Below are 27,804 nucleotides of genomic sequence, written 5' to 3' on the forward strand. Positions count from 1 at the left end.
ATACCCAACAATGCCAAAGATTTCTCAACGTGGTTTCCCACCGTCGGGGTTTACCGTCAAGGGGAATGATGAATTGCAGTGATCAAAATCAATTAAAAGACCTCACACACATTTATATAAATGCATAAAATACATTACTAACGAAGTTATCGAAGCTTAACACTAACAATTTATCCAGAGAAAACTGACTACCTACCCTACAATGCCTATGATTTCGCAACGTGTTTCTATATTACCAACGTTGTGTAGTTGAGTGACGAATTGTAGCAATAAAACCAAACTAAAAGCCTCAAGCACAATATCAATGGATAAAATATATTGCTTACGACGTAATGATAGCTTCATGTCAACAAAATAACTACAGAAATCAGAGAATACCGAACAATACCAATGCTTGATCAACGTGGCTTACTGCGGTAAATGCCTAGCCACCAAAGGTTCCCTCGAAGCTCTACTTTCGAATTCGGCCGATAGTTGGCGTCTCCCTTGTCTGGATTCTCGAATTGCTGACAAAAAATTACGCGAACAAACGCAGGCATACCGAACGCCAAGGATAATTTCCGCAACACACGTATACCTTCGTGTCATGCAGGGAAGCCGTATGAGTAGGATATAAGCAACGCGCAGTGAGTTAAATCTAGCAAGTCCTCAACTTGTTTCAACAGACGAACTTTCAGAAATGTTAATGTTCTTGTCATATCGAAAATTTCAGAAGTGACCAAAAAGCCCGATGGGGTAATCCCAGTTCAGACAAATGGTAATGGTCACATTTAACCGCATTTGAAAAAGGCCAGATTGGCGCCCATGTGATGCTACTCCACGTGACGTCACAGGGACCTAGTTTCTATACGAGTAGCTAGGAGTTTTACATCGTCTGAGATTACCAATGCATGCATGAGACACAGAGCTCTGGGAAATGTGTCTTAATAATCACCTATTAAAACTGCCTATCGTCAGAAAGTTTCTTTTTTTGATAGAAATAGAAAGCCTTTGTTTGATAGGCTATTAATAATCCTTATTTAAGGCAAGCGCTATCTGCTAGCAGGGTACTCTGCTACCAGCTAGCATCCCGAGTTGTATCAGCGCTCAAAGCCTTGCCCCAAGGTCAATTCACACAGTGACAGCAGGAACCAGAATGACATAACATGTCGTTTTCCCAGCATTCATACTTAGCCGTCCCGTTTTCGCGCTTGAAAATTTTCACTTTTCATTTAATCGCTAAAAATAGATATCACATGTATGCATTCTTTTCACTATTTCTTCGCTACTCTTCTCTATGGAGCAAACGACTTAGGCTGTCGGTGTTCTCCTCCACACTTTCGGTAGCACCGTGAGAATGGAGATTTTGGAACCTGTACACCGCTGAAACCTACGCAATTGAAATGTGATTATTAAGCATGGAGAACACAGCTATCGCTACACGAATAAAATCATTTTAATCCTTCCAATGCATCTTGTTTCATGACATATGAATTGTTCATGTATGCTATGAATGTTTCAACATAGTTAAGCTTTGAAAGTCATTATATTGTCCATCTTAATAGTCTTAAACTTATGAAAATCGAATGACAAGATACACTCGTCATCGCCCGGTTTGGCGTGAAAGGTTCATGACGAGCTAGACTCGTCATTACAGAGTAAGGGGCTAACGAGGTGAATACATTGAAACAACTGTATGAGACCTCGTTACTTTTCATGTCTTAATCCTGTTTCACACGATCATTATATTCGTCATTTCCGAGTGGTTAATATTGAGATCACCAGAGTGATCACTCGCAAATGATCGTCGACAGCAATTGATTTTTGTGATCACCATTGCGATGAGCATTCCCATCACGTATTTCATCACTCGTCCTCTCCCTTTTTCCGACACTGAAACCGTCACTAAAACCCCATATTAGCCAAAAGGAAAGCATTCCCGTATAGAGCCACACCAACCCACCCACAGAGATAAAATGAACAGAGTATAGTGGCTCCCAGCCTTCGTTCTACGCCTATCTGTACTCCCGAAGCAGTTTTCTACTGATCATGCAGCTTTTCTATGTAATGGTGCGTTGCCTAAGTGGAGTCACTCCATTTTAGGGAAACATCTTTGAACAACAACATTTAGAGACGTTAATTTCACTTCAGCCATCTCTCTCTCTGTACCTTCCTGAGACCCCATCAACTAAACCAACCGAGATTATATGCGCACTCGCAAAAGGCCACCTCCTCCACTTTGTTTAGCGATTACTTTTATTACATTTAATAATATATAGTTATAATAATAGCTTTTATAGCTCTCAGGGCTATGTAAAATACAGGACTATTGAAATACACTATAAATGCACATAGAAATTGAAACACTCCTCTGAAGGGATACCTCATGGAATTCAGTAATGCTATTACAGATTACGGCTTACCTTACTATTACGAGATAAGTCTCGCCCTATAAAAAGTAAACGGTAAGAGCTGATTAAACTATTGTCTTTCTTGTAAGGAGAATCGTCAAAACAGCCTTTCTTACACAATAGCCAATTTATGATTGGCAAAATGACAAGCACCCCAGAAGTATATTCATAAACTGTCGTGAGTGGACAGCACCTATCAGTTCGACTCTGAGCTGCCCACTTTACAAGAAATCATAGTGACCGCCATTACCCGCTGCACGCCATTACCGTCTCCCACAATATTCACCAAAATTCAAAAACTAAAATTTAAAGTCAACTTTCATTAAAAGTAAACGTTTAATTAGATTGTGATGAACCAAATATTTAACGATTAATTTTTATTGCTATTTCTTTAGACCGTTCATCTTAACTGTGATTGTGATTATGCTTACTTCAAAGAGTTTTTGACGATCTCAGCTACCACTGGCCCGGGGATAAGAAGGATTGTTAGGGCAAAGTAGACATAGAAGGATTGGCTTAAGTGTTGATAGGCCACGTTACAGCCTGTCCATTTGTCCAGCACGTAGAGAAATGGCAACAGCATCAAAAGGCCAACCTTTTTTTGGAACAAAAACATATAAACAACAATAAGAGCTCTTATAATAAGTTTGCATATTCAAACTCATCTATATCACACGTCTATTTCATGGACGAGTGCTATTACACCTGGGTCAATATAGGTATTACTTTGGTTGAGTTACAAAAATTAAAAGCAAATTGAGTTTTCAACTTCCTTTTTTTATGATCAATTTTAATTGCTGATTTTTGAAACCAAATCATCAAAGCTATTATCAGCCACAGATCTGCTAGAGTTGCAGTAGGTTCTGTTAAAAATTCCCCATTGAAAATACCCATTAAAATTCCTTATAGGGAATTGGCAATGGGGACTACCATTCCCTATAGGGACACCCATTCCCTATAGGGACAGTTATTCCCTATAGGGACTGTAATTCCCCATTGAAAATACCCATTAAAATTCCTTATAGGGAATTGGCAATGGGGACTACCATTCCCTATAGGGACACCCATTCCCTATAGGGACACCCATTCCCTATAGGGACAACTATTCCCTATAGGGATAGCTATTCCCTATAGGGACTGTAATTCCCTAATAAAACAGAATGAATAAAAACAATTGTTCCATTGATATGAATTTAATGCTAAATTAAACATTTTTACATTGTATAACATAAATTTGTTGACAGGCTTGCTACTCTTTAACAATACAAAAGGTTAAAGAGGGCAAGATTTGGGGTAAAACTGTACAAATTATGCAATTCCAGCTATGGTTATACACATAATTTTAAAATGTATGTTGGAAATGATGAAGTAAACAATATTCCTGTTAATACAAAGGTAGTATTGGATTTGATGGCCGCGTATAATCTTCTAAACAAAGGATATTAATTGTATGTTGATAATTGGTATAATTCGCCAGATTTGTTTCACAAGTTACACACCTTAGGAACTAATGTACTGTACTTTGTGATCTAAATGCAAAAATATGCCTAAAGATAGAGACGAATTAAAACTCCAAAAAGGTGAAGCCATATCATATTGCAGTAATAACATTACTGCAAATGGAAGGACAAGAAGGATATGTTACAATAATGAACACCAGGCATTCCTTGGAGTGTACAGATACCAAAAAAGTAAAGGTAAAAGGATGGCAAAACGTGTAGTGTGCTTGGAGAAAAAGATAAAAAGAGAATCCACATGGTAGTATGATGTGTGCAAAAAGCCACTATGTTTGGAACATTTCAAGCCCTAAAGAATTATCTCCAATTATGTAAAGTATTTGATTTAATTTTGAATGCTTTTATTTTTGCACACAGTAAACCATAGTTGGTAGCATATACTTCAAGCAAATGAAAGAGCAAGTAACTATTAACAAAATATCAAAATTTGGACCGAATTGGTTAACAAATACCACTTCAAATGTCTCATACAAACCAATATTACAATTGTGTTCAAATTCTTTCAAAGTTCGTGGTGTTTGGGGTCGATCAGGGGATTGATGTGAATGGTATGCGAGTATTACAAAGGCTGACAGGGAATGAACAATTAATATCTTAGCTGGTAGCATTTGCATCCATCATCAGTCTGGATAGACATGTGAAGTATTATTTGCTACTTTTCAGTAGCTTCTTCCTTTGGTATTTAACCATGTCACAACTTTTGGTGGCAAATGCCTTTGTGATAACTTGCTTTAGTCTAGTTGGTATATCCCTTTTCAGGTTGTCATCCTGACTCCAGACTCTCTCCATTGTCCCTGCAAATAAATATAGAATATTAGTAATAAAAACAAGGTTATATCATTTGCTATGAACCTATCCTGCAGGAAATCTACCTATTTATTACATTTACACATGGCATCTTGCAAGCATATTTATGCACTCCCACTCTAACGCATTCATATTTATGTGCATGCATCAACGTGGCGAACAAATTGCTAGGCTCAACTTCCTAACAAGTATCTATTCTGTGCTCAACAAACAGGTTATTTTTTATAAATATTTATATATACCCGTTAACTGCGTAAGGAACACCGGGGTAAGTGGAACCCCTAACATAAATAGTTGACATTTCAATAGAATTGAATTGACATTCAATTTTAGTAACATTCTATAGCAATTGATAACAATATAACTCTTTGAGACTTTCATTGCAATTTAGGCATTTGTGAAAAATGTACTCAAGTACAAATCAATACCTAAATGATAATGATCGGAGAGATTTAAATTGCGATGGCAATGTTTTGAACAGCTAATTAATTACTATAATTCTTCGACATAATATCTTCCCGATGGTTATTCATTTTTCAAGAAAATACCCTTCGTATACGAGCTAATTGAGATTGATAATTTAATGCCATAACGAACTGGATGCCATAATGGACTGCTAACAAAGTGGATTCTTCTGCGAGAACCCTGATATTTCAACTTAATCGGTCTTAATGGATTTTATTTTTACTATGGCCGAGAAAGGAAAGATCATGCTAAATTGTAATTACACTGTGAACATAGTAATTAATAATCTTAAATACTTATTGGAATGAAATTAGCGGTCCATTAATCGTATCAATACATACAAATGTTCGGTGATTTACTAACGAATAGAAAAAATGTTTCATTTACTTACATTTACATGGTCAGCTCAGCGGAGATGTGTTGATGCCTTTTTGCCAGTCTTCACTGCGAAACACGGATTATTTTCCTCTTCCATTGCGTACTTCAACGTAAATTTGCTTGTAAAAGAGGATTCTACAGCACAACTAAATTCGCAAAGTCACAAAACGGTCATAAAATACAGTAACTACGATTGTAAACAATTCATTTGCAATGACTCTTGGGTCACTGGTATGCAAGATGGCCGCCGGTCGTTGTGGCGCTAGTTTCCAAATACGATATTTAATCCGTTATATTAAAAAATAATTTCGTAATATAATGGGCAAAATATGTAACTAAGGTATTTTAAACGCCAAATATATATTTCCCATTGCTACTAAAAGTTGTGAAAATACTTGGCATTCCCCATTGAAAACACATGAGAGATTTTCATTCCCCATTGAAAACCCATAAGAGATATTCATTCCCCATTGAGTACCCATAGGGACAATATATTCCCCATTGAGTACCCATAGGGACAATATATTCCCCATTGAGTACCCATAGGGACAATATATTCCCCATTGAAATTTAATGGGGAATATCATTCCCTATAGGTTTTTTCAATGGGGACTAATGGGTAATTTTTAACAGGGTGGTGAATGCAAGACATATCCCAAATTTTCGTAGTTTACCTTCATTTCCCGGAGAGCTGCAGTGATGGGCAGATCCTTTTGCCAATTGCTGCTTCTAATGTTAACGGACACTTATGCAATTTTTCACAGATTTTAATTTTTTTGTACTTAGTATATGTTGAGTGTCCTTGCTTCCATGAGCCTAACCACTTTTGCATATGTTATGAGCGGTTTCAGTGGTTGCAGGTATTGGACAGGGAATGCAGGAAGCCAGTAAGCAGTTTATCGTGTAAGGAGAAGACAGTTGAAAAAGCAGAGCCAAATGTGACCGGGGAATGTCAGAGGCTCCTCCAGTGCAATATTTTGTTACCGAAGAACAACTGGGTATCACAACTTTGCAATGAAGCCGAGTTATCCATGTGCTGCCTTCATTGCATGTCAGGTGCAGGTCTAGGTGGATGTGCATTGCATTGAAGCCATTGCCGGTGAAGGAACACTCGCGGAATATTTGGTTGAGAGCACAAAGATCTTTGCTGTTGAGTTTCTGTGAATAGCGGCGTATGGATCAGGCAGTGAAATGTCCAATCGTTGTTGCAATAGACACACCTACAGCCTTTTTTACCTGGAAATGTGGATGTGGTAGCTGTATGGAGCAAGAAGAGGCCAACACAATGACACTGTCGTAAGCCTTCTCCTAGTCATCTCGGAAGTAATGACAGTTTCGCGGAACATGGATGTCCTTTTCCATAAATTACGTATTTTCATGAAAAAGTTTGAACATATGTATACAATACAAAGTCAATCAATTTCAGCTCAAGTAAAACTTTCTCCCTTGAAACTTGACTGAAACTACCTTGAAACTCACTGCCTTCCTTCTATGCTGAAACTGCATTGAAATTGAAACAAAACCAGTGGAGTTTGGAAGAGGGATGGCAGTGCAGTAGCAGTGCAATTAAGAACTCCAGCTACTCCAATGAAACTCCCTTGGCCGACTAAACTGAAACTCCCTTGGCTAGCTACACTGAAACTCCCTTGGCTACAAACTAGACTGAAACTCCCTTGGCCAGCTAGACTGAAACCCCATTGGATAGCTAAACAAGTTTGAACATGCACAATAAAAAAATCAAACAATTTCAGTTTACATGGTTATGTCCAGCAACATGTAATAAAAATATTAATTAATAATTAGTTACAAAAGATGTAGGCCTTAAGTGAACAGAATACTATTAAAACAAAGCTCTTACTAGAAAATAAATTATCACTGTGGATCAAATTTCTTTTGAGGGATTCGAACGAAGGACAACTTGGTTAATTAAGCTGGTTCCAGAGCGCCCATGGAGGAGTAGAAGCAAGGATGAAACCACAATGTCATATATATATATATATGCGTGTCAAACCAGGTAGCAGCCATACCATCATGACTTGAGGAAACTGACACTTTTAATAAATTGCAAATACAATAATGTTTTTATTAAAATTTCAATTTTAATACATTTTTGTTAAATGGCATTTAATTTTCCAATTTTATTAAATGTCCAAAAATAATATTTTATAATATTCTAAGAAAATATTATACCTAGATGTATTCTATACTTAGGCAAAATCTAAAAAACATAGTTTCTAATGCAGTTGGGATCGATGAAACTGAGATACCAGGGAATTGTTGGAAATTATTCTGCAAATTAAATTCCCTGCATCTCTCAGAGGAATCACTTTTAAGTACTTAAATTGGTTGGCTTAGTTTTCAAAACAGATGCAGTTTATTGTCATTTATTTAACACTGATAATTGCATCCTTAAAATAAGACACTTTATCCCAAAACACACCAATCTAGAGAAGAATATAGTAGCAGAAACATTCATGTCCGATCCTTAATTCAGGTGGCTGATGTAAGACTCCCCTTGTCAATCATACTTTATCACTTAATTGATCTCTAAAGATAAAAGTATTCTTGATATGCAGTCCAGAAAATTTAAATGATAGACTGACAAAGGATTGATTACAGTTAAATATCTACGATGATCTGCAAATGGAATATTTTTGTAGAAAAAAGGTTAAGAAACATGACGTTAATTTACCATTGAAAAATTGGTATAGTAAACATAATTGTATATCAACTCCTGTAATATATCTCTAAGTACAAATTATCTATTCACTGCTGTAACAATATTTTTAAGTTATTGACACAATTAGAAAAATTAAAAAACCAGCAAACCTCCTTGCATTAATTCTTAATTCACAATAAGACATACATATTAAGGATTAAGAAGGGTATCTTAAAAAAGGAGAATAGACCTTCAGGAGACAGTTTTGAGTAAAAGTTACTAGTATACAGCCTCTTTCAGAGAGTCTTAAGTGGGCAGCCTTTCAATTTTTTGCTATAAAGCTAAATCAAAGTACAAATTAGAAATCCATGACTTCTTCATGCATGCGGAGTCGTAAGTGGGCAGCCTTTCAATTTTTTGCTATAAAGCAACATCAAAGTACAAATTAGAAATCCATGATTTCTTCATGCATGCGCTACGATGTGTCGTCATCTCTATTGAATATTTCCTCAGCATAATGAAACACTTACAGCCACACATGGAGTACAGATTTTCTTAAGGTGAAATGAAAACAATTGTGAAGTCTAGAAGACCTATCCTTTCTGTGAGTATGTGTGACGCGTGCCTGTAAGTAATGAATCTGAGTGAACCAATTATACCAGTAGCTGGAAGAATTGTCTCTCACTTGTGTGTACGTAAATGCCTCACGAGGTCGCTCTTCCCAGAGAAAGATTTCCCACAATCGCTGCATGAATAGGGTTTCTTCTTTGTATGGGTGAGAAAGTGAAGGTCGAGGGTGATCTTCTGAGCAAAGGATTTGCTGCAGATTTCGCATGAGTAAGGTTTATCTCCTGTGTGCCTACGCATGTGTTTGGTAAGGTGAGAACCACGATTGAAAGATTTGTTGCAAACGCCACACGAATAAGGTCTTACTCCTGTGTGGATGCGATTGTGTGTGGTTAGGGCGGAACTGTGAGTAAAAGATTTGCAGCAAATGCTGCATGTAAAAGGTCTCTCACCCGTATGTGTACGAATATGGACGTAGAGGGAGCTGCTCTGAGTGAAGGACTTGCAGCAGACACTGCAGGAATAAGGTTTATCTCCTGTGTGCACACGCATATGTTTGTTGAGGTTGCCACTCTGAGAGAAAGACTTATTGCAGACACTACAGGAATGAGGTTTATCTCCAGTGTGTACACGCAGGTGCTCCGTAAGGTTTGAACTGTGACTGAATGATTTACAGCAAAGTTTACATGAAAAGGGTTTGTCTCCTGTGTGCATACGCAAATGAGTGTTGAGGGAGTCTCTCCGAGAGAATGACTTATTGCAGACACTACAGGAATAAGGTTTGTCTCCTGTGTGTATACGCATGTGGCAGGTAAGGTTAGAGCTAAGAGTGAAGGACTTCCTGCAGATACTACAGGAATACGGTTTATCTGCTGTGTGTAAACGCACGTGCTGTGTAAGGTGATCACTACGACTGAAAGATTTACAGCATATTTTACATGTATATGGTCTCTCTTTTGTGTGAATACGCATATGAGTGTTGAGGGAGTCTCTCTGAGAGAATGACTTGTTGCAGGTGCCGCATGTAAAAGGTTTCTCTGTTGTATGTGTACCCATATGTCTACTGAGGTGGCCTCTCCGAGAGAATGGCTTATTGCAGACACTACAGGAATAAGGCTTTTCCCCTGTGTGTATACGCATGTGATTGTTGAGAGTAGAAGATTTATTGAAACACTTATAACACACACTACATGTATAAGGCCTCCCTCTTGCTCTTGAACACTTTTCATTTTTGATGATTCCATCACAAGCGGAGGAATTTGAGGACACACACTCTAAAGATGGTTTAGGGTCTGCAAAAAATCGTCTTCCTTTTTTAACCTTTCCTTTCCCCTGAGTTCCTCCAGAGATTTCCTCTGGGGGTATATTTCCTTTTTGCGTCGGCACTTGTCTTTTACTTTTCAAACCTTTTAAAATCACGGTGGTTTTTAACTCGCCAGAACGCACACTTTCCCCACCGGATACATTGGTTTTGAGAGACTCATCTTGCACCATAGATGACTCTGCATCAACGTCGATATTGCTGGCACCAAAATGAGTTTCAAGGTGTTTGATGAGCTCACTTTTGCAGCTGTATCCAAGTGTGCAATGGAAGCAATTATATGAATTTTCGTTTGATTTTTGTTCCTTTACAGCATTTTTCGCCTCACAACTATTAAACTCATCCTTGTTCCCCATGACTGTCTCTGTGCAACTCCTCTTTTTACTGAGTCTGGTCATCCTAATGCCATTAGGGATGATTGATGCATCACAACCACTTCCACCCCTCACCTCACACATTGCGACTCTGCCTCCACTGATGATGGATGCTTGTTTGTCCATCGTCACCAATTGAGCAAGAGTTAACTTATCAGGAAGATCAGTTCCACTTTTTTCCAAGTCTTCATTCATCACATTCCTTCATTCCCCTGCATCGGATGGTCCGCTCTCAGATTGAACGACTGTTACTGATGCTGAGGTAGGAACACAGTCATCACCTAGAGGTTTCCCTAAACTTCTTTCCACCAGGCTGGGAGCCCTAGAAAAGAATTTTAATATTTTAATCACAAAACAAAGTTTTACTGCTCAAATTTATAAAAGCCCTTTGGTTGATAACCTAAATCATTTGATAGAAAAGAAAATATGCGCTTATTGCTTTCTATCAAAACTTTTATTTATTTCAATATCGAAAAGATACCTGCTTCAAAGAAACAAGATGGGCCAATGGAAAATGTGAGTTTAATGCTTAACTATTGTATTGAACAATTACAAAAAGACACCACAAATCGACACCTGCATTAAGTTAGGTAACAAGATTTAGAAAATGCACACCAATAGGAATGTTAATTGGTGTAAGCACAAAAGAGGAAAGGGGCAACATAGAGAATGGAACACACAATCAACCTTCCCAGAAACTAAGATCTGGCTAGGATGAAATGATTGAGTCAAAGTACAAACATCCAATATAGCACCTGTCAATAATACTGCTTCCAAGGGAAAGCAAAGCAATCGAAGGGATCTATGAAGTTTTGAGATTCTGTCATTCTTGTGAGATAAAGGTGAGAAAATACCTTTCTTTTGCTCAAATACCTTTTTTCAAATACCTTACTTTCTTTGTACTACGCGGATATTTACTAAAGATTCAAAGGAGTGCAGGATTAAAAAAAAGTCAATTATTATTTCACAAGATAAAATGATCAATTATAGAGATTACAGCAAAATATATCATGCAGTCATATTCTGAAGTTCCTTCTGAGCCAATGCAGGGGCTTGCAAGTCATCTAGAAGAGCACATTGTTTTGGAAACTGTTCATTGGTTTCTGAAATATACACCTCAGAAGCATATGAGTCCTGTTGCAGAAATGTCACATCCTACTCTCATTGAAATGGTCACTCTCTAGATATATTAAGGCCTCTCATCTGGGATTCTTTTGGCCAGTGGTGATCACACAGTTCTCCGAAGAATATTTACTGGTTTAATCTCCATATTGTATGGAGAATAGGCACTTGGTAATCATAATGGTCATTTAAATAAAATAGCATGTAAACTGCTGTGGCCAAGATTCTACCGAGTGAGCAGTTGAGGAACTATGACCACCGTACTCCAGGAGAGTGATGCACATGACTGTGGCTCTTGGCTCATGAAGTATCCTTTCCTGAGAAGGTATCTCGTTTTTACACTTGAAGAAATTTTAATTAATAATCAGTTAACTTTTCACTAATTGAAAAGCATTGCTCAGCTCGAAGGCAACATCAGAAAAGGTTTCATCATGCCAGATTCTGAGCATAGGTATATAATTTAAATTGTAAGTTATTGGTAGGCAATATTGGAGGCTGCTATAACCTTCTAGGCATCCCTCAGTTTTTCATGTAAGGAAAAAAAGTACGTCACAGAAGTACCTAATCTTTGAATGAGACATTTTATTACAGTTATTGTTATTGGAGCCTTAAATAACCCATCAGGACTACCTCAGTCCTCCATATAAACATTAAAACCTATCTGATATGCCTTTCGCTTGCTTCAGAGATTAATACGTGCAACTGGCTACGGGCAACGTATGGCTAAATGTTCTCTTCCTCCAATAGCAACGGTATTTTTTGATCCAGAAGATTTAGCCTTGATATCTATAGATGACGATTCTTTTTATCATCAGTTACAGTACTTACTTTGCTCCTCATTTCAAAGTTAAACAATTTTCCATCGCTTAACATCGTATAACGTGCCTTTTTTATATTAGTTTCCCGTATCTTGTTCAACCCCAGTTAATATTATGTTTTCAAACTGATTACTTACATAAATCGAATTCATAACCCTCAAATAAGAACATTGAAATTTAAATTCCACCATTTTCCCTTATTTACACAGTATGCCATATTGTGTGGCATAGGTATACCTCTGATGTTATCTGCTCCTACATTACAATGCACCCTTCAGATTCCTTGGGTCCCCATTCTGTGGTTTAAATATTCCCATATTGCCCTTGGTGATGGCCAGGAATCTTTCCTTTCAATGGGATAAAACAATATTTTCAGCAGTCACATAATCCTTGGTTGTAGAAAGGAAAATTATAAGAGGGACGTTGAGTACAAGCTTGTCCTGTCTCCTCTGCATCTCATCTAGAAAATTAGTTAAGCCTACCATACTGGTTCCGTCCCAGCCTTGAGGCTAGAATTGCACAGTTTGGCCAGAACCTCAGGCCAACCATACACGTTCAGTTTGGCCTCAAGGTCTAGACTGTTCAGTCCTGGACTGAAGGCCGAACTGACAGTGCGTTGCGATACCTTAAGGCGGATTGTCAGCTGGACAGCGGCCGGATAGGAAAACGGCCAACGATCCGCCTCAAGGAATCGCCATACATTGCCAGTTCTGCCTTCAGTCCGGGACTGTACAGTCCCGGCCTTGAGGCCAAAACTGAACGTGTATTGTGGGCCTTTTACTACATAATATGGATGGAGGGTATGCATATTGAGACGGGAGAAGATGTTGGAAACAGTTTTAAAGGGTAGAATGAGGGGTGAACGAGGAAGAATATAAGATTTTTCAAGGTTTATTCGGAAAGATGAGAGGGGGGACTCCCAGAATATTTTCCAAATACTCCATGGAAACATGCCTATCAGTAAAATACTTAAATGATAACCACCTATGTACACATGTAATGAGAACAAATATTATGAAATCAGGTATATAATAAGATTTCTATGAAATACATAATTTTGTAACTTCCCGGACAATGCCATTTTTTATCAACGGAAAAAATTACTATGCACTTTGGTAGTCAAGGGTTTGTTGACTTACCTTTTTGAGAGTTACTTTTACTTATGGCTGAGAATAAAAAACCTGAAGTAGAATAGTGGAACCTGGTTTTTATTTTTCCGGACTACTTGCCGATGCTTGTTCAGTTGTGCGAAGACCTAGTCTACGGATTGCTGCAATAATAATTTTTTATCTGGTTATGAACCCAGCAAGCATGAGTGCAAAGAAGTAAGCGAGTTGGTGAAAAGGGCAACTGCTTAAGCAAACGGTGATAAACTTTGGATACAAATCAGTCAGGTTTTGGATTGGAATAATTCGTAACTAAAAAAAAAAGAGCGACTGTCTGGAAAGCGGCAAAATCAAATGATGGATAGTGAGTCAGCCCAGGGCCCAGTTACCATGACAGATAAACTTGAGGGTCTGAACTATTATCAATCAATCAATCAATTTATTAGTCGTTAAATGATATAAATCACAATAGACATCGTCCAAAATAAAAAAATATATATATATACAATTGCAAATAATGAAGCGGATTACTACATGAAAAACAATGTAAAGTTCACATATTAAAATAATAATTGGCCCATTAGTCACAAAGACCTGTGAAGTCCCAAGACACGTATTCTTCAAAAGAATATAGGGGTTTCCTACGTAACCATTTCTGGATCGTTTTTTTAATTATTAGTGTATTTTAGTTCCACCTCTTTTGGCAGTATGTTGAATGCCTTAATAGCCATGTTTTTAAAATTGTTTTTGGACTTTGACAATCTATAGAAAGGTGTATCAAGGTCTTCTTTATGCCTGGTGTTCTGTGTGTGCACATCAGACCTACTAGTCATAATTGTAAGGCTGTCTTTGGCAAATTTTAAAAGCTCAAATATATAAAGAGAATACACAGTCATAATTCCTGACTGGAGGAAAAAAGGCTTGCAGTGGTCCATATACTTTAGATTGAAAAGTGACCTTATTGCTTTCTTTTGTAGCAATAGTACCTTATTTGCCTTGGGAGCATTACCCCACAATATAATCCCGTACCTGATGTGACTTTGAAAGTATGAGTAATATACATTCATCCATACTGCCTTAGATACAATGGGCTTTAATTTTCTAAGAAGATACAGAACTCTACTTATTTTATTGCAAATTTTATCAATGTGGGTATCCCATGACAGCCTCTGGTCTAAGTGAAAGCCCAGGACCTTGACTGACTCTACTTCGCTGTATGTTTCTTTAAGTGCAAAAGTGTATCTTAAGGTCTTGCTCTTCTTCAGGAATAGTTCATTGCCTTAGGAGTGGACATTAGGAGTGGACATTAAGCATGAAGGGGTTATTCTTAAAAGCTCAGTGTATTGAAGCCATCCAAGGGTTTGAAGAGTGGACAATTGAAGAGAACAGTGTGTTAGTCGCAGCAGATCTGCCGGGGTGAAATGGAGGAAAAGGCTGGATAACACATGTCTAGGACTCATCTATTGTAACGTTCAGATGACTTTTCTGGGGCATGTGAATGCCTGTGATAATGTTAAGGCAGCGTGGGAAGTGTTGGAGACCATGTGCATGAGTTATGGCTGCTCTGAACTATTCAGCTTCAACCGAACTATGTGGAACACACAGAAGGCCAAGGAGATGGGTATTTATCAATATGTTGCCATAATAAACGATTATCGTAGGAAAATCAAGAAATGTGGTATGGAGATTGACGATGATATGGTAGCTAATGTATGTCTAAACGGCCTTCCATCTGACTGGAAGTTCTTTGTCCAGAATTACCGGAAAGGGAAACTGACCTCAAAAGAAGTATTGGTTGACATGCTTGTGGAAGAGCAGAAGATGCTATGCATGTCAAGAGAGAATGAAGAGCTCAAATTAGAAGATAATAGTGATACAAATCAAGTTTACAAGGTCACAAAGGAATCAGAATTTTCTTAGCATGGAGTGAAAAGATTTAAAGGGAAAGGAAAGAATAAAGGTAAAGGTGGAAGAAAAATCCACCCTCCCGTCTGTTATGTGCGTGTAACAAAGAGACATCTATCTTTCCAGTGCCCTGATAAGAAACAAAATTCAATAGGGAAATTTCAGAATTTTGAATCTGTAAAGAAGCTTCTGTTGTCACAAGGGGATATAAGGTTTTGTGTACTCAGCAAGTAAAAGTATAGGAGGTGAGGGAATGTGGATACTAGACGGTGGAGCATCAGACCACATGACTAATAGGAAACATTTATTCATAAACCTTCGTCCTTTAATTGGTCAAGTTGCTGTGGGTGATGGATACACACTAGAAGTCAGAGGAATTGCCACCATAAAATTGGAGATCTCCAGTGAAAGTGGTGGATGTAATATAGATTTCCCAGATGTACTGTACATGCCTGACTTGAAGGATAATTTGTTCTCAAAAGGAGAGTTAGACAAGAAAGGAATCAGGTTCTCATGCTATCAAGGTGTAAATGAGATATCTGATGAAGGAGAAGTTTACTTTAAGGCATTTCTCATCAATAATTTGTTACATCACTACAGAGAGGGGAGTCACCATTGAAGATGTCAAGATTATTGCTTAGACTTAATGCCGCTATGCATAGTGAATGATCATGCTGAATGATCATGTGATCATTCTCAGAATCATGTGAGCAAAACAAAACATGTTCTAATTTTCACTGAGTGATCATGCGCATGAAGGTTCATTCACGAATTGTTCCGCCATACATGGTGAATAATTATGCGCATTATCATGCTGAATGATTATGCGAATGAAATCATTTGCCATGTATAGCGGCCTTAAGAAAGCATCCATAGTATCTACCATAATGTGGCATGATAGACTGGAGAATTTAAATGAAAATGATATGAAGAGAATTCTTTTGGATAAAAAATGTGGAATTAATCACTTCTAATGTGACACCTGTGATACTGGGAAAATGAAGAGGTTAAAATATCCAAACTTACAAAGAGGAGACACATACAAGGTCCTGAATAGAATCCATTCCGATGTTTCAGGTCCATTTTCACCCAAGACTATAAAAGGAGCTAAGTACTTTGTCACATTTATTGACAATTTTCCAAGGCATTCAATGGTCTAACTGTTGAAAAAGAAGTCTGAGGTATTTAAACGTTTCAAGAAATTTTAATGCAGAGTGGAGTGCCAGCATGATAGGAAAATTCAGGAACTCCAGCGTGACAATGGTGGAGAATACACAGATAACAAATTCTAGGTACACCTGGATGAGTGTGGAATCTTACATCCTTTCTCAGTGGCATATACTCCACAGCAAGATGGAGTATCTGAGAGGTACAACAAAACCATTCTGAATACAACAAGAATTAGTGATCAAATGTTTACTGATCAAATCTGGTCTTCATAAAAGATTTTGGGGAGAAGCTTTCATGACTGCTGTGTATCTGAGAAATTTGTTTCCTACCTCTGCACGAAATAGCAATATTCCAATGATTTTGTGGAAATGACGGAAAACAAAGGAGATAGATTATAACTATCCATGAGTTTTTGGATGCTAGGCATGGGTATGGCAGCCGAGAAGGACATGGGATGGAAAATTGAGTCCCAAAGGAGAAGAAAGCATCATGTTAGGATATGAAGAGGGCATCAAGGGATATAGACTTTGGAGTCTGAAAAAGAAGAAAGTAATAATCAGCAGAGATGTAAGGTACAATGGAACAAAATTTCCCTTCAAGATGAGCAGAGATGATATCAAGATCGCGGATCTAGACAAAGATGGCGAGCCAGATACAGGAGAAGAAATCGTGGATCATGGCTTTGTTTTCACAGGTGAAGGAAATGCTGAGGAGACTAAATAAAACCAAATTTAATGGCACCCAGTGGCGATTCCAGGTTTGACTCCAGTGGTCCCAAACTTAATTTAAGGGGGAGCAAAGCCTGAGATACCAGGGAGGGCAGTGCCTCGTGTTGCAGTTTTGGAGGATGTTGTCTAAGTTTTTTCCTTTCTCAGTGTCTTGGTGGTCTACCCCACAGGTACTTATTCAGAGGTACCAGAGACCACCCTTGAACCTGGTGAGGTACCAAGCCAATCCATTCCAAGGAGGTCAAAGTGTGTAAGGAAGCCAACATCTTGTCAAAGCTGTTGGAGATATAGTAACAGTTGATGTTTGTAAACAGTTTGTTATCACCATTGTTGTTCTAGTTTACGTGCATTTTTAAAGTAAAGAAAAATAAAAGGCTGAGCTACCGAAAAGAATAAGCTGCATTCTTTCTGGGGAAAAATCCAACTGGTTATGGGCCCAGAGGTTACGCAAGGATAAGAAGAACGCAGTAATAGAAAGTAAAATCGTGAAAGAAGAAAAAGAAACAGAATCCGGACAATTTAATTTTTCACGATGTCATCGGATGCTCATAGCGAAAAAATAACCGTCCAGTAGCTAAATGATAATAATTATCAAGCATGGAAATTCAAGATGAGAATGGTGCTAATAAGAGAAGGTACATGGAAAGTAGTTGATGAAGATAAACCAGAAAAATCCGAGGCGGGATGGAAAGGAAAGGACGAGAAAGCACAAAGTACCATATCCCTTAGTGTCGAGGATGGTCAGATAATACACATTTACAAGTGCAAAAGTGCCAGAGAAATGTGGTTAGAATTGCAAAAAGTGCATGAAAGGGCCAATTTAAGCAATAAATTGTATCTATTTCGAAAACTTTATCAATCAAAACTTAAAAAGCGTCAATTAATGCAAGAATATATAAAGTCAACATTAGAACTAATCGAACGTTTGCGGAGCATCGGAGAAAAAATTAAAGATTTTATTATAGCTGCTCTCTTGCTTAGTGGTTTGACAGATGAATATAGCACCCCAGTAACAGCCCTTGATACGCGTCCAGATGACGAACTCACATTAGAATACGTAAAAGGAAAACTGATTGATGAATTCACACGTAAGAAGGAGTCCAGAATATGCGATGAATCACGCAACCTGCAATTGGAGTCAGCTTAGAAAACATGAAAACCACATGAATCCAGATCGGAAAGAAGTAATTATAGAATGACTTGCGAGTGTTTCGTTTGCAAGAAACGGGGACATTTAAAGAAGGATTGCAGAATATGGAAAGCAAAAATGAAAGAGTTCAAAAAGGAAAAAGACAGTCACGAGGCGTGAGGTGCTACAGATGCCAGCCTGAACGCATCGTTTGCTACTGCGTTTTGTTCATGGTACGTAGATTTGGGCGCTACGAGCCACATGACAAATGATATTGACTTCTTTACAAGAATCCGTCGAAATAAAAATGGAAATGCAATCGTTTCCAATGGAGAATTCATTGCTATTGAAGGGACAGGTGAAGAATACCTCAATTGCAAGATATCACCGACAGAAATAAACAGGATACTATTGAAGGATGTTCTGTATGTACCTGATTTGCGAGGCAGCCTACTCTCGGTAAAGAAATTAGCTAAAGAAGGTAATGTGGTGACCTTCAAGGAGAATTACTGCATAATTGATAAGAAAAACACAATGCAAGCTGTGGGAAAGATTGATGGTGATATTTATAAATTATCATGTCAAGAAATGGCTAATTCTGCGAAGTTTGGGAATCACCGGAATTGTATTCATCTATGGCATAGGTGGCTTGGACATAGAGACCCAGTTGCAGTGAAAAGATTAATTGATGATAAACTTGCTATAGGAATAGAAATTGATAACTGCAATAAATTCTTGAGGTGTTGGGACTGTGTAAAAGGAAAATTAGCGAAGAAATCTTTTCCCAAAACAAGCAGTTATAAAGCTCAAAGACCCCTAGAACTCATTCACTCAGATATTTGTGGTCCAATGAGTACAGAAACTCCAGGGAAGAAAAGTTATTTTCTCACATTTATTGATGATTACTCTCGTTACACAACTGTATAACTGCTACGTTTAAAGGAAGAAGTGTCAATCAAAGTGGAAGAATATGTTCCAGCAGTTTCAACTACATTCGGTAGAAAACGGAAAATTCTGCGAACGGACAATGGCGGTGAATATATAGGAAAGAGAACTCAGGATATTTTAAAGAAAGAAGGAATTGAGTTTCAGACCACAGTGCCTTACAGCCCTGAGTAGAATGGAATAGCAGAAAGAAAGAATCGTTCTCTAGTTGAATCAGCTCGATGCATGCTGCTAGATGCGAATTTGCCAAAACAGTATAGGGGAGAAGCTATCATGACTGCATGCTATTTGCAAAATCGCTTGCCCAGTAAAGCCATTGATAAAACCCCATATGAGCTGTGGACTGCTGAAAAACCTGATCTTCAGCATATACGAGTATTTGGAAGCAAAGCTTATGCTTATCTTCTCGAAGAAAAATGGAGCAAGTGGGATTCACGTGCTCAAAAAGGAATTATGGTAGGATATAATGAAATGTCCAAAGGTTACAGGATCCTACAACCCAGTACGAATAGAATTATCTTCAGCAGAATTGTAGTATTTGATAAAAATGTTACAGATAAAGAGGAATTAATCAAGGATATCGACCTAGAATCATCTGAGCGTTATACATACCAAGATGATAGGTTGATGAGAGAAAGAGAAATACCAGTCACCAAGATAGATGATAACACCAAACTGGAAATGGACAGAACAGATCAGCCAGTTCGAAAATCATCAAGGGAATGCAAGGAGGTGCCACCAAAATGGTCATCATACACTGTTAAAATTAACCCAAAACCCGATCCAGAGTCTTTAGAAGAGGTAATGGAATGGCCTGCAAATGAAAGAGAGGAGTGGATGAAAGCCGCTGATGAAGAAATAAAATCTCTCTAAGAAAATAATACATGGATTTTAACTAAATTGCCTGAAGGAAAACATGCCATTGGATGCAAATGGGCGTTCAAAACAAAATATTATTCAAATGGAGATATTTTTCGACGAAAAGGAAGACTTGTTGCAAAAGGTTACTCTCAAAAATATGGAGAAGACTACGATTCAACCTTTGCACCAGTTGTAAGACAAAGCACCTTTAGAGTCTTTATGAGCATAGCAGCAGTAGGAAGGCTGTTTGTCCGACATTTTGATGTGAAAACAGCATTTCTTAATGGCGACATCGAACAAGAATTATACATGAAACAACCACCGGGCTACACAAAAACCACTGAAGATAAGCTAGTTTGCAAGCTTCAAAAATCAATATATGGACTGAAGCAGTCAGCAAGAGCTTGGAATGTCAAAATAAATGATGTTTTGCTTGAAAAAGGATTTCAGCGCAGCCTAGCAGATCCATGTCTTTATACGAAGAATGAAAATGAGAAAAGGATGTATATTCTGATTTATGTAGATGACCTGATTATAATTCATGATAATGAAGATAAAATTAAGGAACTAAGACAAATGTTGAATCATCACTTTGAAGTAAAAGATTTGGGAGATGAAACTAACTATTTAGGAATACAAATCCAGAGAAAAGAGGATGGAAGTTTTCAGTTAAATCAGAAATCCAAAATATGTAGATGGAACATTGAAAAAGTTCGGGATGGAAGATGCAAAAGGTGTATCTATACCGATGGATCCTGAATACCCCAAATTGAAAGGAGAGAATGATGCCTTGCCAAATAATGGCAAATATAGGGAAGCAGTCGGGGCACTTCTGTATATTTCAACAACCACTAGACCAGATATTTCTGGAGCAATGTGTATTCTCTGCAGATGGGTTAGTAATCCCAGACAGCGAGATTTGGAAGCTTTAACGAAACTAATGCATTATCTCAAGCAAACCAGTGATATGGCATTGAATATTTATGCCTGTGAAGATATTAAATTGACTGGATATGTAGATGCCGACTGGAGTGGAGATATACAAGATAGGAAATCGACAAGTGCATATATTTTTAAGTTGGGAAACAGTGCAATTTCCTGGTCCAGCAGGAAGCAGTCTTCTGTCGCTCAGTCTACAACAGAGGCTGAGTATGTTTCTGCAGCATCTGCCAGTCAGGAAGGTGTTTGGCTACGACAATTACTGCATGATCTGGGGGAGGTGCAGAATGAACCAATAATAATATATGAAGACAACCAGGGATGCATAAAAATAGCTTCAAATGAAAAATTTAGAGCCAGAACGAAGCAAATCGATGTCTGGCACCATTTTATAAGAGATTTAATGAAAAAGAATGTTATTCAGCTTGTCTACTGCAGGAGTGAGGACATGGTTGCTGATGCACTGACGAAGCCACTTCCAAAAATAAAATTTGAAGAATTAAGGAATGGAATGGGCCTGACGACATAAACTGTTAAGTGGGGGTGTTGGAGATATAATAACAGTTGATGTTTGTAAACAGTTTGTCATCACCATTGTTGTTCTAGTTTACGTGCATTTCTAAAGTAAAGAAAAATAAAAGGCTGAGCTACCGAAAAGAATAAGCTGCATTCTTTCTGCGCAAAATCCAACTAAAGCTCATGCAAGTATTGAGTGTACTTCCATCCCAGGGAGAGAAAGAGGCTATAAAGATGAAATATTCTGAGTTTTGGAAACAGGCAATGCAAGAAGAAGCAAAAGTTTTGTCAGACCAAGGGACATGGGAAATAGAGCCAAGACCAGAGGGATTAAATATTATAGGTTCAAATGGGTCTTTGCCTTGAAATGCAATGATAAAGGGGAAATTATTAAGTTCAAGTCTGGGTAAGTTGCACAGGGATATGGTCAAATTCGTTGAGTTGATTACCATGACACATTTGGTCCTGTCGTGCAAAAGAAAATTCTGAGGCTTCTTATAGCTATTGCTGTGGAGACAGATTTAGAAATGGATCAGTGGGATATCGTGGGGACGTACTTAAAAGTAAACTAGAATAGGTTGTGTACATGAAGATACCAAAATATCTCGGAGAGAATATAACGGTTAATAGAAAGTTTTATGTATGTATGTATGTTAAACAAGAGTATATATGGTTTAAAGCAATCAGTTAGAAATTGGTGTTTGCATCTAAGCTCAATTTTGTCTGTGTATGGGTTAAGACAGTCTTTAAGTGATCCATGTATTTTTAGCATGTTTGATTTTAAAATATGGGTTTATGTTGACATGTTGCTTGTCGGAACAAATGACAAGATATCACAGATTTAGTTATCTAGGTAAGCATGTACGAGACAAGGATATTGGTTCAGCCCATTATATTTTGTCCATAAGAATACAGAGACCTGAAAGAAGTTTGGTATACATTGATCAGGAGAATTATATAAAATATATGTTAGAAGAATTCAGCAAGATAGTCATGGGGTGAATACTCCTTTACCAGTAGATTTTCAAGAGAGAGATGTAGAAAACCAAATAAGCAATTATTTGTATTGAAAAGTCACAGGTTGCTGATGACATTTGTCTAGAAATACAAGACCAGACATTAACTATGCAGTGTGTATTTTAAGGCAGTATATGGAACAGCCATATCAAACTGATTGGAAAAATGTCAAGCATATGCTTAGATTTTTGTCCAAGACTAGAGGTTATACTTTTATCAAAAAATGTCAAAAGTAAAATTAATACATACTCTGATGCAGACTGGGCAGGCAGTAGAGGTTATTTTAAGTCCATTACAGGATATCGCATTTCTTCAGCAGGGACTTCTGGTGAGCCAGGAAGCAGAAATTCATGGCAACCTCATCAACTCATGCAGAGTTTACTGCATTGCATGAGTAGGTAACTGAAATAGTATGGTTATCAGAGTTGTTAATAGAAATTAATCAAGGATGTTTAATGCCTAAACGTTGTGTTATGCATTGTGAAAACGAGAGTTCCATTACCATTGCCAAGAATGATGTTATTACTGAAGTAGACAAATATTTGTTGTTAAATACCATTTCATCATGGAACAAGTAAAAGAGAAAATGGTGTATTTTATACATGTATAAGACAAGACAAGAAATTCATATGGCACCTTAAACTAATGGAAGTATATTCTGATAATTCCATTTGAAATTTAGCAGTAACAAAGCATCATGAATATTACATTATATTCTTTAATTTTATTTCCAATTTATTAGACGGTAATCATGTTCCATTGGAATAATAATTCAGTGGCGAATGAAGCATTAAATGGCATAAGACATGATCCATCATGTTCTGCAAAGAGATTTCCAAAAAGTTACGGAAGACGAGTGAAACGAAGCATCTACATTTAATTAAAAGGTATAATTTAGGTGATGATGCATTGACGCACTCTTAAGTGACCACACGCCAAAACTTGATAGGAAGAAATAGTCATAGGCTCTGTTCTATAACTATGAATGCTGTCAGTGGATGACTTTCGTAGAAGAAAATTTACCAAAAGGGGGAAAATTCACTTGGAATTCTTCCATGATATAGCAACAAGTTGCATACTAAAATATAGTTGCTAATGGCTAGCAATGCATAATTCAGGGAAAAGAAGGAAAGCAGGGTGAAACATTTTACAAAAAAACATCCTGAGCTAGATACGCAGTCTGATTAAGAAATGCTGGACTTTGTTTTGAGTACCACAAGGGAATGCCCCTAAATTAATTTCTCATTCATGCATCAAAAACTACAAATAAAAGATAAGTAAGTAATAACCTGAAACTGAAACCAACGCTTTGTCCACTCAAACCAACCGCAGTGTCCTGCACTCGGAAGATACTGACATGCAGATGATGAACAAAGATTTATCAGCGTTTTACTAAGGTCAAATGTATGGAAGAAAGGATACAGCAAGAGAAATACCTTTTTTTAACAGAAGGTAACAGGAATTCAATCTTTCCTAAAACGATGAAAAACTTTGATCAATATTCGGTTGAAAATCGAGGCAATATTGCCTTATTAGAGAAATTATACAGTAAACATTTTATAAATATGGCAATCATTCGAGAAACACAGGGAAAAAACAAAGAATAATATGGGAGATTCACATGTTATGAACATCCCCAATAACAGCACTAAAAGTAGCAATCTGAACAAAGGGATATAAGCACTTCATGATGCCTATTACAGGGAGGGTTAACAGGACTCGAAAAGGATATCCACAAGCAAAAAATAATCAGGCTTTTTGAAAAATGAGCATCCCTCAATAGTCAGCAATAATGAAGAGTTATGAAAAAAATGAAAATACACATTTCATGATGGCTATAAAAGAGAGGGTCTGTCATAACTCAAAAAGCAAACTCACAATTATAGTACAAGGAGGCATCTTCGAAGGAAATGTCATGATCATCCAGAAATAATCAGAAATAAAAGAAGCATTCTGAACAAATAGAAATAAGAAGTAGATGATTGCAATTAAAAAGAGCTTCTACAGTCCATATCACTCAAAAAGCAAACTCGCTCGAAGAAGGTAGTAGGATTTCTTCTTGCCCATATTTCCTTTTTAGGGAAGTATTCAGCATATGCCATGAATATTCCCCGATACTACTTGTAAGCAGTAAAAAAGCTTTCTGAATAAATGAAAATAGGAACTTAATCAGCACCAGTAAAGGAAATTCACAAGCACAACACAGTAAGGCAGCTTATAAGCGTATGTCATGTTGATCCCCATTACTAGGTAGGTAATAAAAGAATTATGGTTTTTAAAGAGAGCCCATCAGAACTCAAAAAGCAAACTCATAAGCAAAATAGAAGCAGGAAGCTTTAAAGGATATATAATATGCATCTAGCAATAACCAGCACTGAAAGGATTATGAACCAAAGAACAAAGGTACTTAATCAAGGCATTTTAAGAGAGCATCTGCAGCCTATATAACACTCTAAAAAAATAATCACAAGCATGAATTAATAAAGTAGCTACAAAGGAAATTTTATGATAACCCCCCCAAAACTAAAACTAAAAGAAGCATGACAGTCAAATAAAAGAACGTGTTTCATGACGGCACGGGAGGAGAGTGTTTAACAGCACTCGAAAATATAATTCAAAAGCACAATGAAATAGGACAGCTTTGAAGCATATGTAATCAGCATTCCCAACTACTTTGTACTAAAATAAACTGATATAACCAAATGGAATTATGCACTTTATTATGGTGTTTAGAGATATAAATCATCAGCACTAAAAACATGATCACTGTCACATAGAAATACGAGATAGCGATATGAAATTTCAAGGGATTCCACAAATACTCAGCACTAAGCGAAGCACTACAAAGAAATGGAAATAGGAAATTGATGAGATCGTCTAACAGCACTACAAAAGCAAACTCACAAGAAAAAACAATTGGACAGCTTGAAAGAAACACGAGTATCCGCCAATGTCCAGCAATAAAAGAAACAGTAAGAGCACATGTAAAGAGATACATACTTCATGATTGCTATCACAAAGGGTGTCAATGAGCAATTAGATAATTTACCAGCATTGCACAGGATTTTCAATGTAGGAAACATAGAATCAGTCAACCATCACCCTGAATAGTTAACGATGCACGTACGAAATTGTGCAGAACAACGATGCTCTACATAGAATGTTGATACATTAGGCCGGACATATAAAATTTATATTTTCGTTTTTGATAAGCAAACTTCACTACTACCTCATTCTAAACCGGTATGTCCCACATAAATTTGTCGACGTAACAATAACTTTTTTGGAACAAACGGATATCTACATTCAAAACAAGAAATCATTTTTATTCTATTTTTGTTACCACATCCGAGAAAAGAACTTATGTTTTCGCAAACCTGTAAATTGTAAACAGTAGAGTCAAATTAGAAATTGCTAGTGGATTGCGAAGTTTATGTTCAATTGCATTTAACAAAAGTAGAGGTGTCCTGCCTTCACACTCATGATCACATTATGTTTTCGCTAAACTCCCCTTAGATTATACAAAGACAAAACTCACAAGTATTGATATTTTTTTATGCTTACATTGCGAGAGTGAAATATTTCAGAGACACTGTCAGAGAAGAATGTGAAACAGGAATCATAACGAAAGGCATTTCGCACACATGGTATTGTTACCATTCATAGGATATTAAATCACTAAAGATAAATGGATGGTATCTTGGTTTATTTACCTGCGGACATTTCGAAAACATTATCACATTACGAAAGAGACGCAGAACACAGAAATGTTTTGTCTTTGTGTAGATTATATAGAGTTGACTTTCAAACAAAAAGTAAACATGGTGCATGAGAAACTATATTCATGATGTTTTTATTATGTTTGGATAAGATATGAATTTCATGAGAACACAAGATGATCTAATAATTTCTTCGAATCATAACGGGAAACGAAGGATCTAGTACCAACTCAAGATCTATTAAGGTAATAAACAGGATAACTTAAATCTTTTTAAAGGACTACAAAATCACATTAAAATAAATATAGCTTAACCACAAACATGTTTACAAACATATATCTACTAACCTCGATTAGAAGGAAGTCCGGCATCAAAATTAATTCACAAAGAATGTTTAAGAATGAGAACACTACCTATTAAAGTACACAAAATACAGATTTCACAATTTAACGGGATGAACACAACCATGGAGAATACATTGCATTATATGTCATGTAGTAATCATGAACGCAGGCTCAGAATGTGCTCCCGCTCATACACTAATCGAACGGTCGCTCGACTCAACGTTATCGACTCAATAGTCGAACTCCAAACACATCGATATCAAAATTCGCGAGGCGGTAATTTTGGAATGGATATACGATGATCATGTCAAAGTCATGGTTTTTTCTCTTTAACGATAAAATGACGTCTTAGTTATGAGAATGCACTAAAATTTAATCTTGCTGAGATAAAAACAGCTCCCAGGTGAACAAAAGACAGACATGGTGCTAACATTTGTTTAGCTCCGAATCCATGGGCGAACCAAGAATCAAAACTGGGAGAGGTGGGAGACCAGCTGTCGTCGATCAAGTTTGTAACTTTTTTTGCACAGAAAAGGCTAATGAAACCAAAATTTTAAGGAAATTATGACAGAAATTTATTAGTTTTTATAATTATTCGCCAGAAAAATAATTATTTTTTTGTAGTTCCACGTCTTAAACTAATAAAATTTTTCTTCTTAAGGAAAATTTGTTCATACCTTTTGTTATGAACAAAATTTATTTTCACTTCTAGGGTGTGAGAGTAGTTACCCCTCCTGCCACCCGCTGGTAAGCCCATTCCCGAATTTGCTACCATTTACAACACTTATGCATTTTATAATCGTCGGCTTAAAAATTCAAAACTGTGTTTGCTAAGCATCTGTAAGGGCAAACATATCTATTCGACGTAGGCTATAAACTTTTATAAGTTAATTTTTTCTCATACCCATAGTTACCCTAAGCCTTACTTAAAATCATAAAAGTTTTCTAGATGGTTGGAAATCCCTTATTTTTTTCTTCATAAATGTTTAATTGGGCAGGTACGTATT

The 27,804-nt window shown here is 37.1% G+C and overlaps 1 protein-coding gene and 2 long non-coding RNA genes across 4 annotated transcripts; all 3 read right to left on the minus strand.

The window, feature by feature from the left end:
- Positions 1 to 4,393: 4,393 nt before the first annotated feature.
- LOC124172806 lies at positions 4,394 to 5,725 on the minus strand. The gene is made up of 2 exons (XR_006868276.1): positions 5,577 to 5,725; positions 4,394 to 4,701 (listed from the first exon to the last, which is right to left on the minus strand). It is a non-coding gene; the product is annotated as an uncharacterized LOC124172806 (long non-coding RNA).
- A 2,567-nt stretch (positions 5,726 to 8,292) lies between these two features.
- On the minus strand, positions 8,293 to 10,068 carry LOC124172805 (zinc finger protein 271-like). Its single transcript, XM_046552291.1, has one exon. The coding sequence runs from the start codon at positions 9,921 to 9,923 to the stop codon at positions 8,898 to 8,900; it is 1,026 nt and encodes a 341-aa protein (XP_046408247.1). The 5' UTR covers positions 9,924 to 10,068; the 3' UTR covers positions 8,293 to 8,897.
- A 583-nt stretch (positions 10,069 to 10,651) lies between these two features.
- On the minus strand, positions 10,652 to 26,960 carry LOC124172807. 2 transcript variants are annotated; one of them, XR_006868278.1, is made up of 5 exons: positions 26,801 to 26,960; positions 24,171 to 24,207; positions 24,024 to 24,086; positions 22,984 to 23,136; positions 10,652 to 10,800 (listed from the first exon to the last, which is right to left on the minus strand). It is a non-coding gene; the product is annotated as an uncharacterized LOC124172807 (long non-coding RNA). The 2 variants fall into 2 exon arrangements; XR_006868277.1 differs by having other exon boundaries at positions 24,024 to 24,207.
- Positions 26,961 to 27,804: the final 844 nt, after the last annotated feature.

Source organism: Ischnura elegans, assembly GCF_921293095.1.
Source record: "Ischnura elegans chromosome 13 unlocalized genomic scaffold, ioIscEleg1.1 SUPER_13_unloc_3, whole genome shotgun sequence".
Lineage (NCBI taxonomy): Eukaryota > Metazoa > Arthropoda > Insecta > Odonata > Coenagrionidae > Ischnura > Ischnura elegans.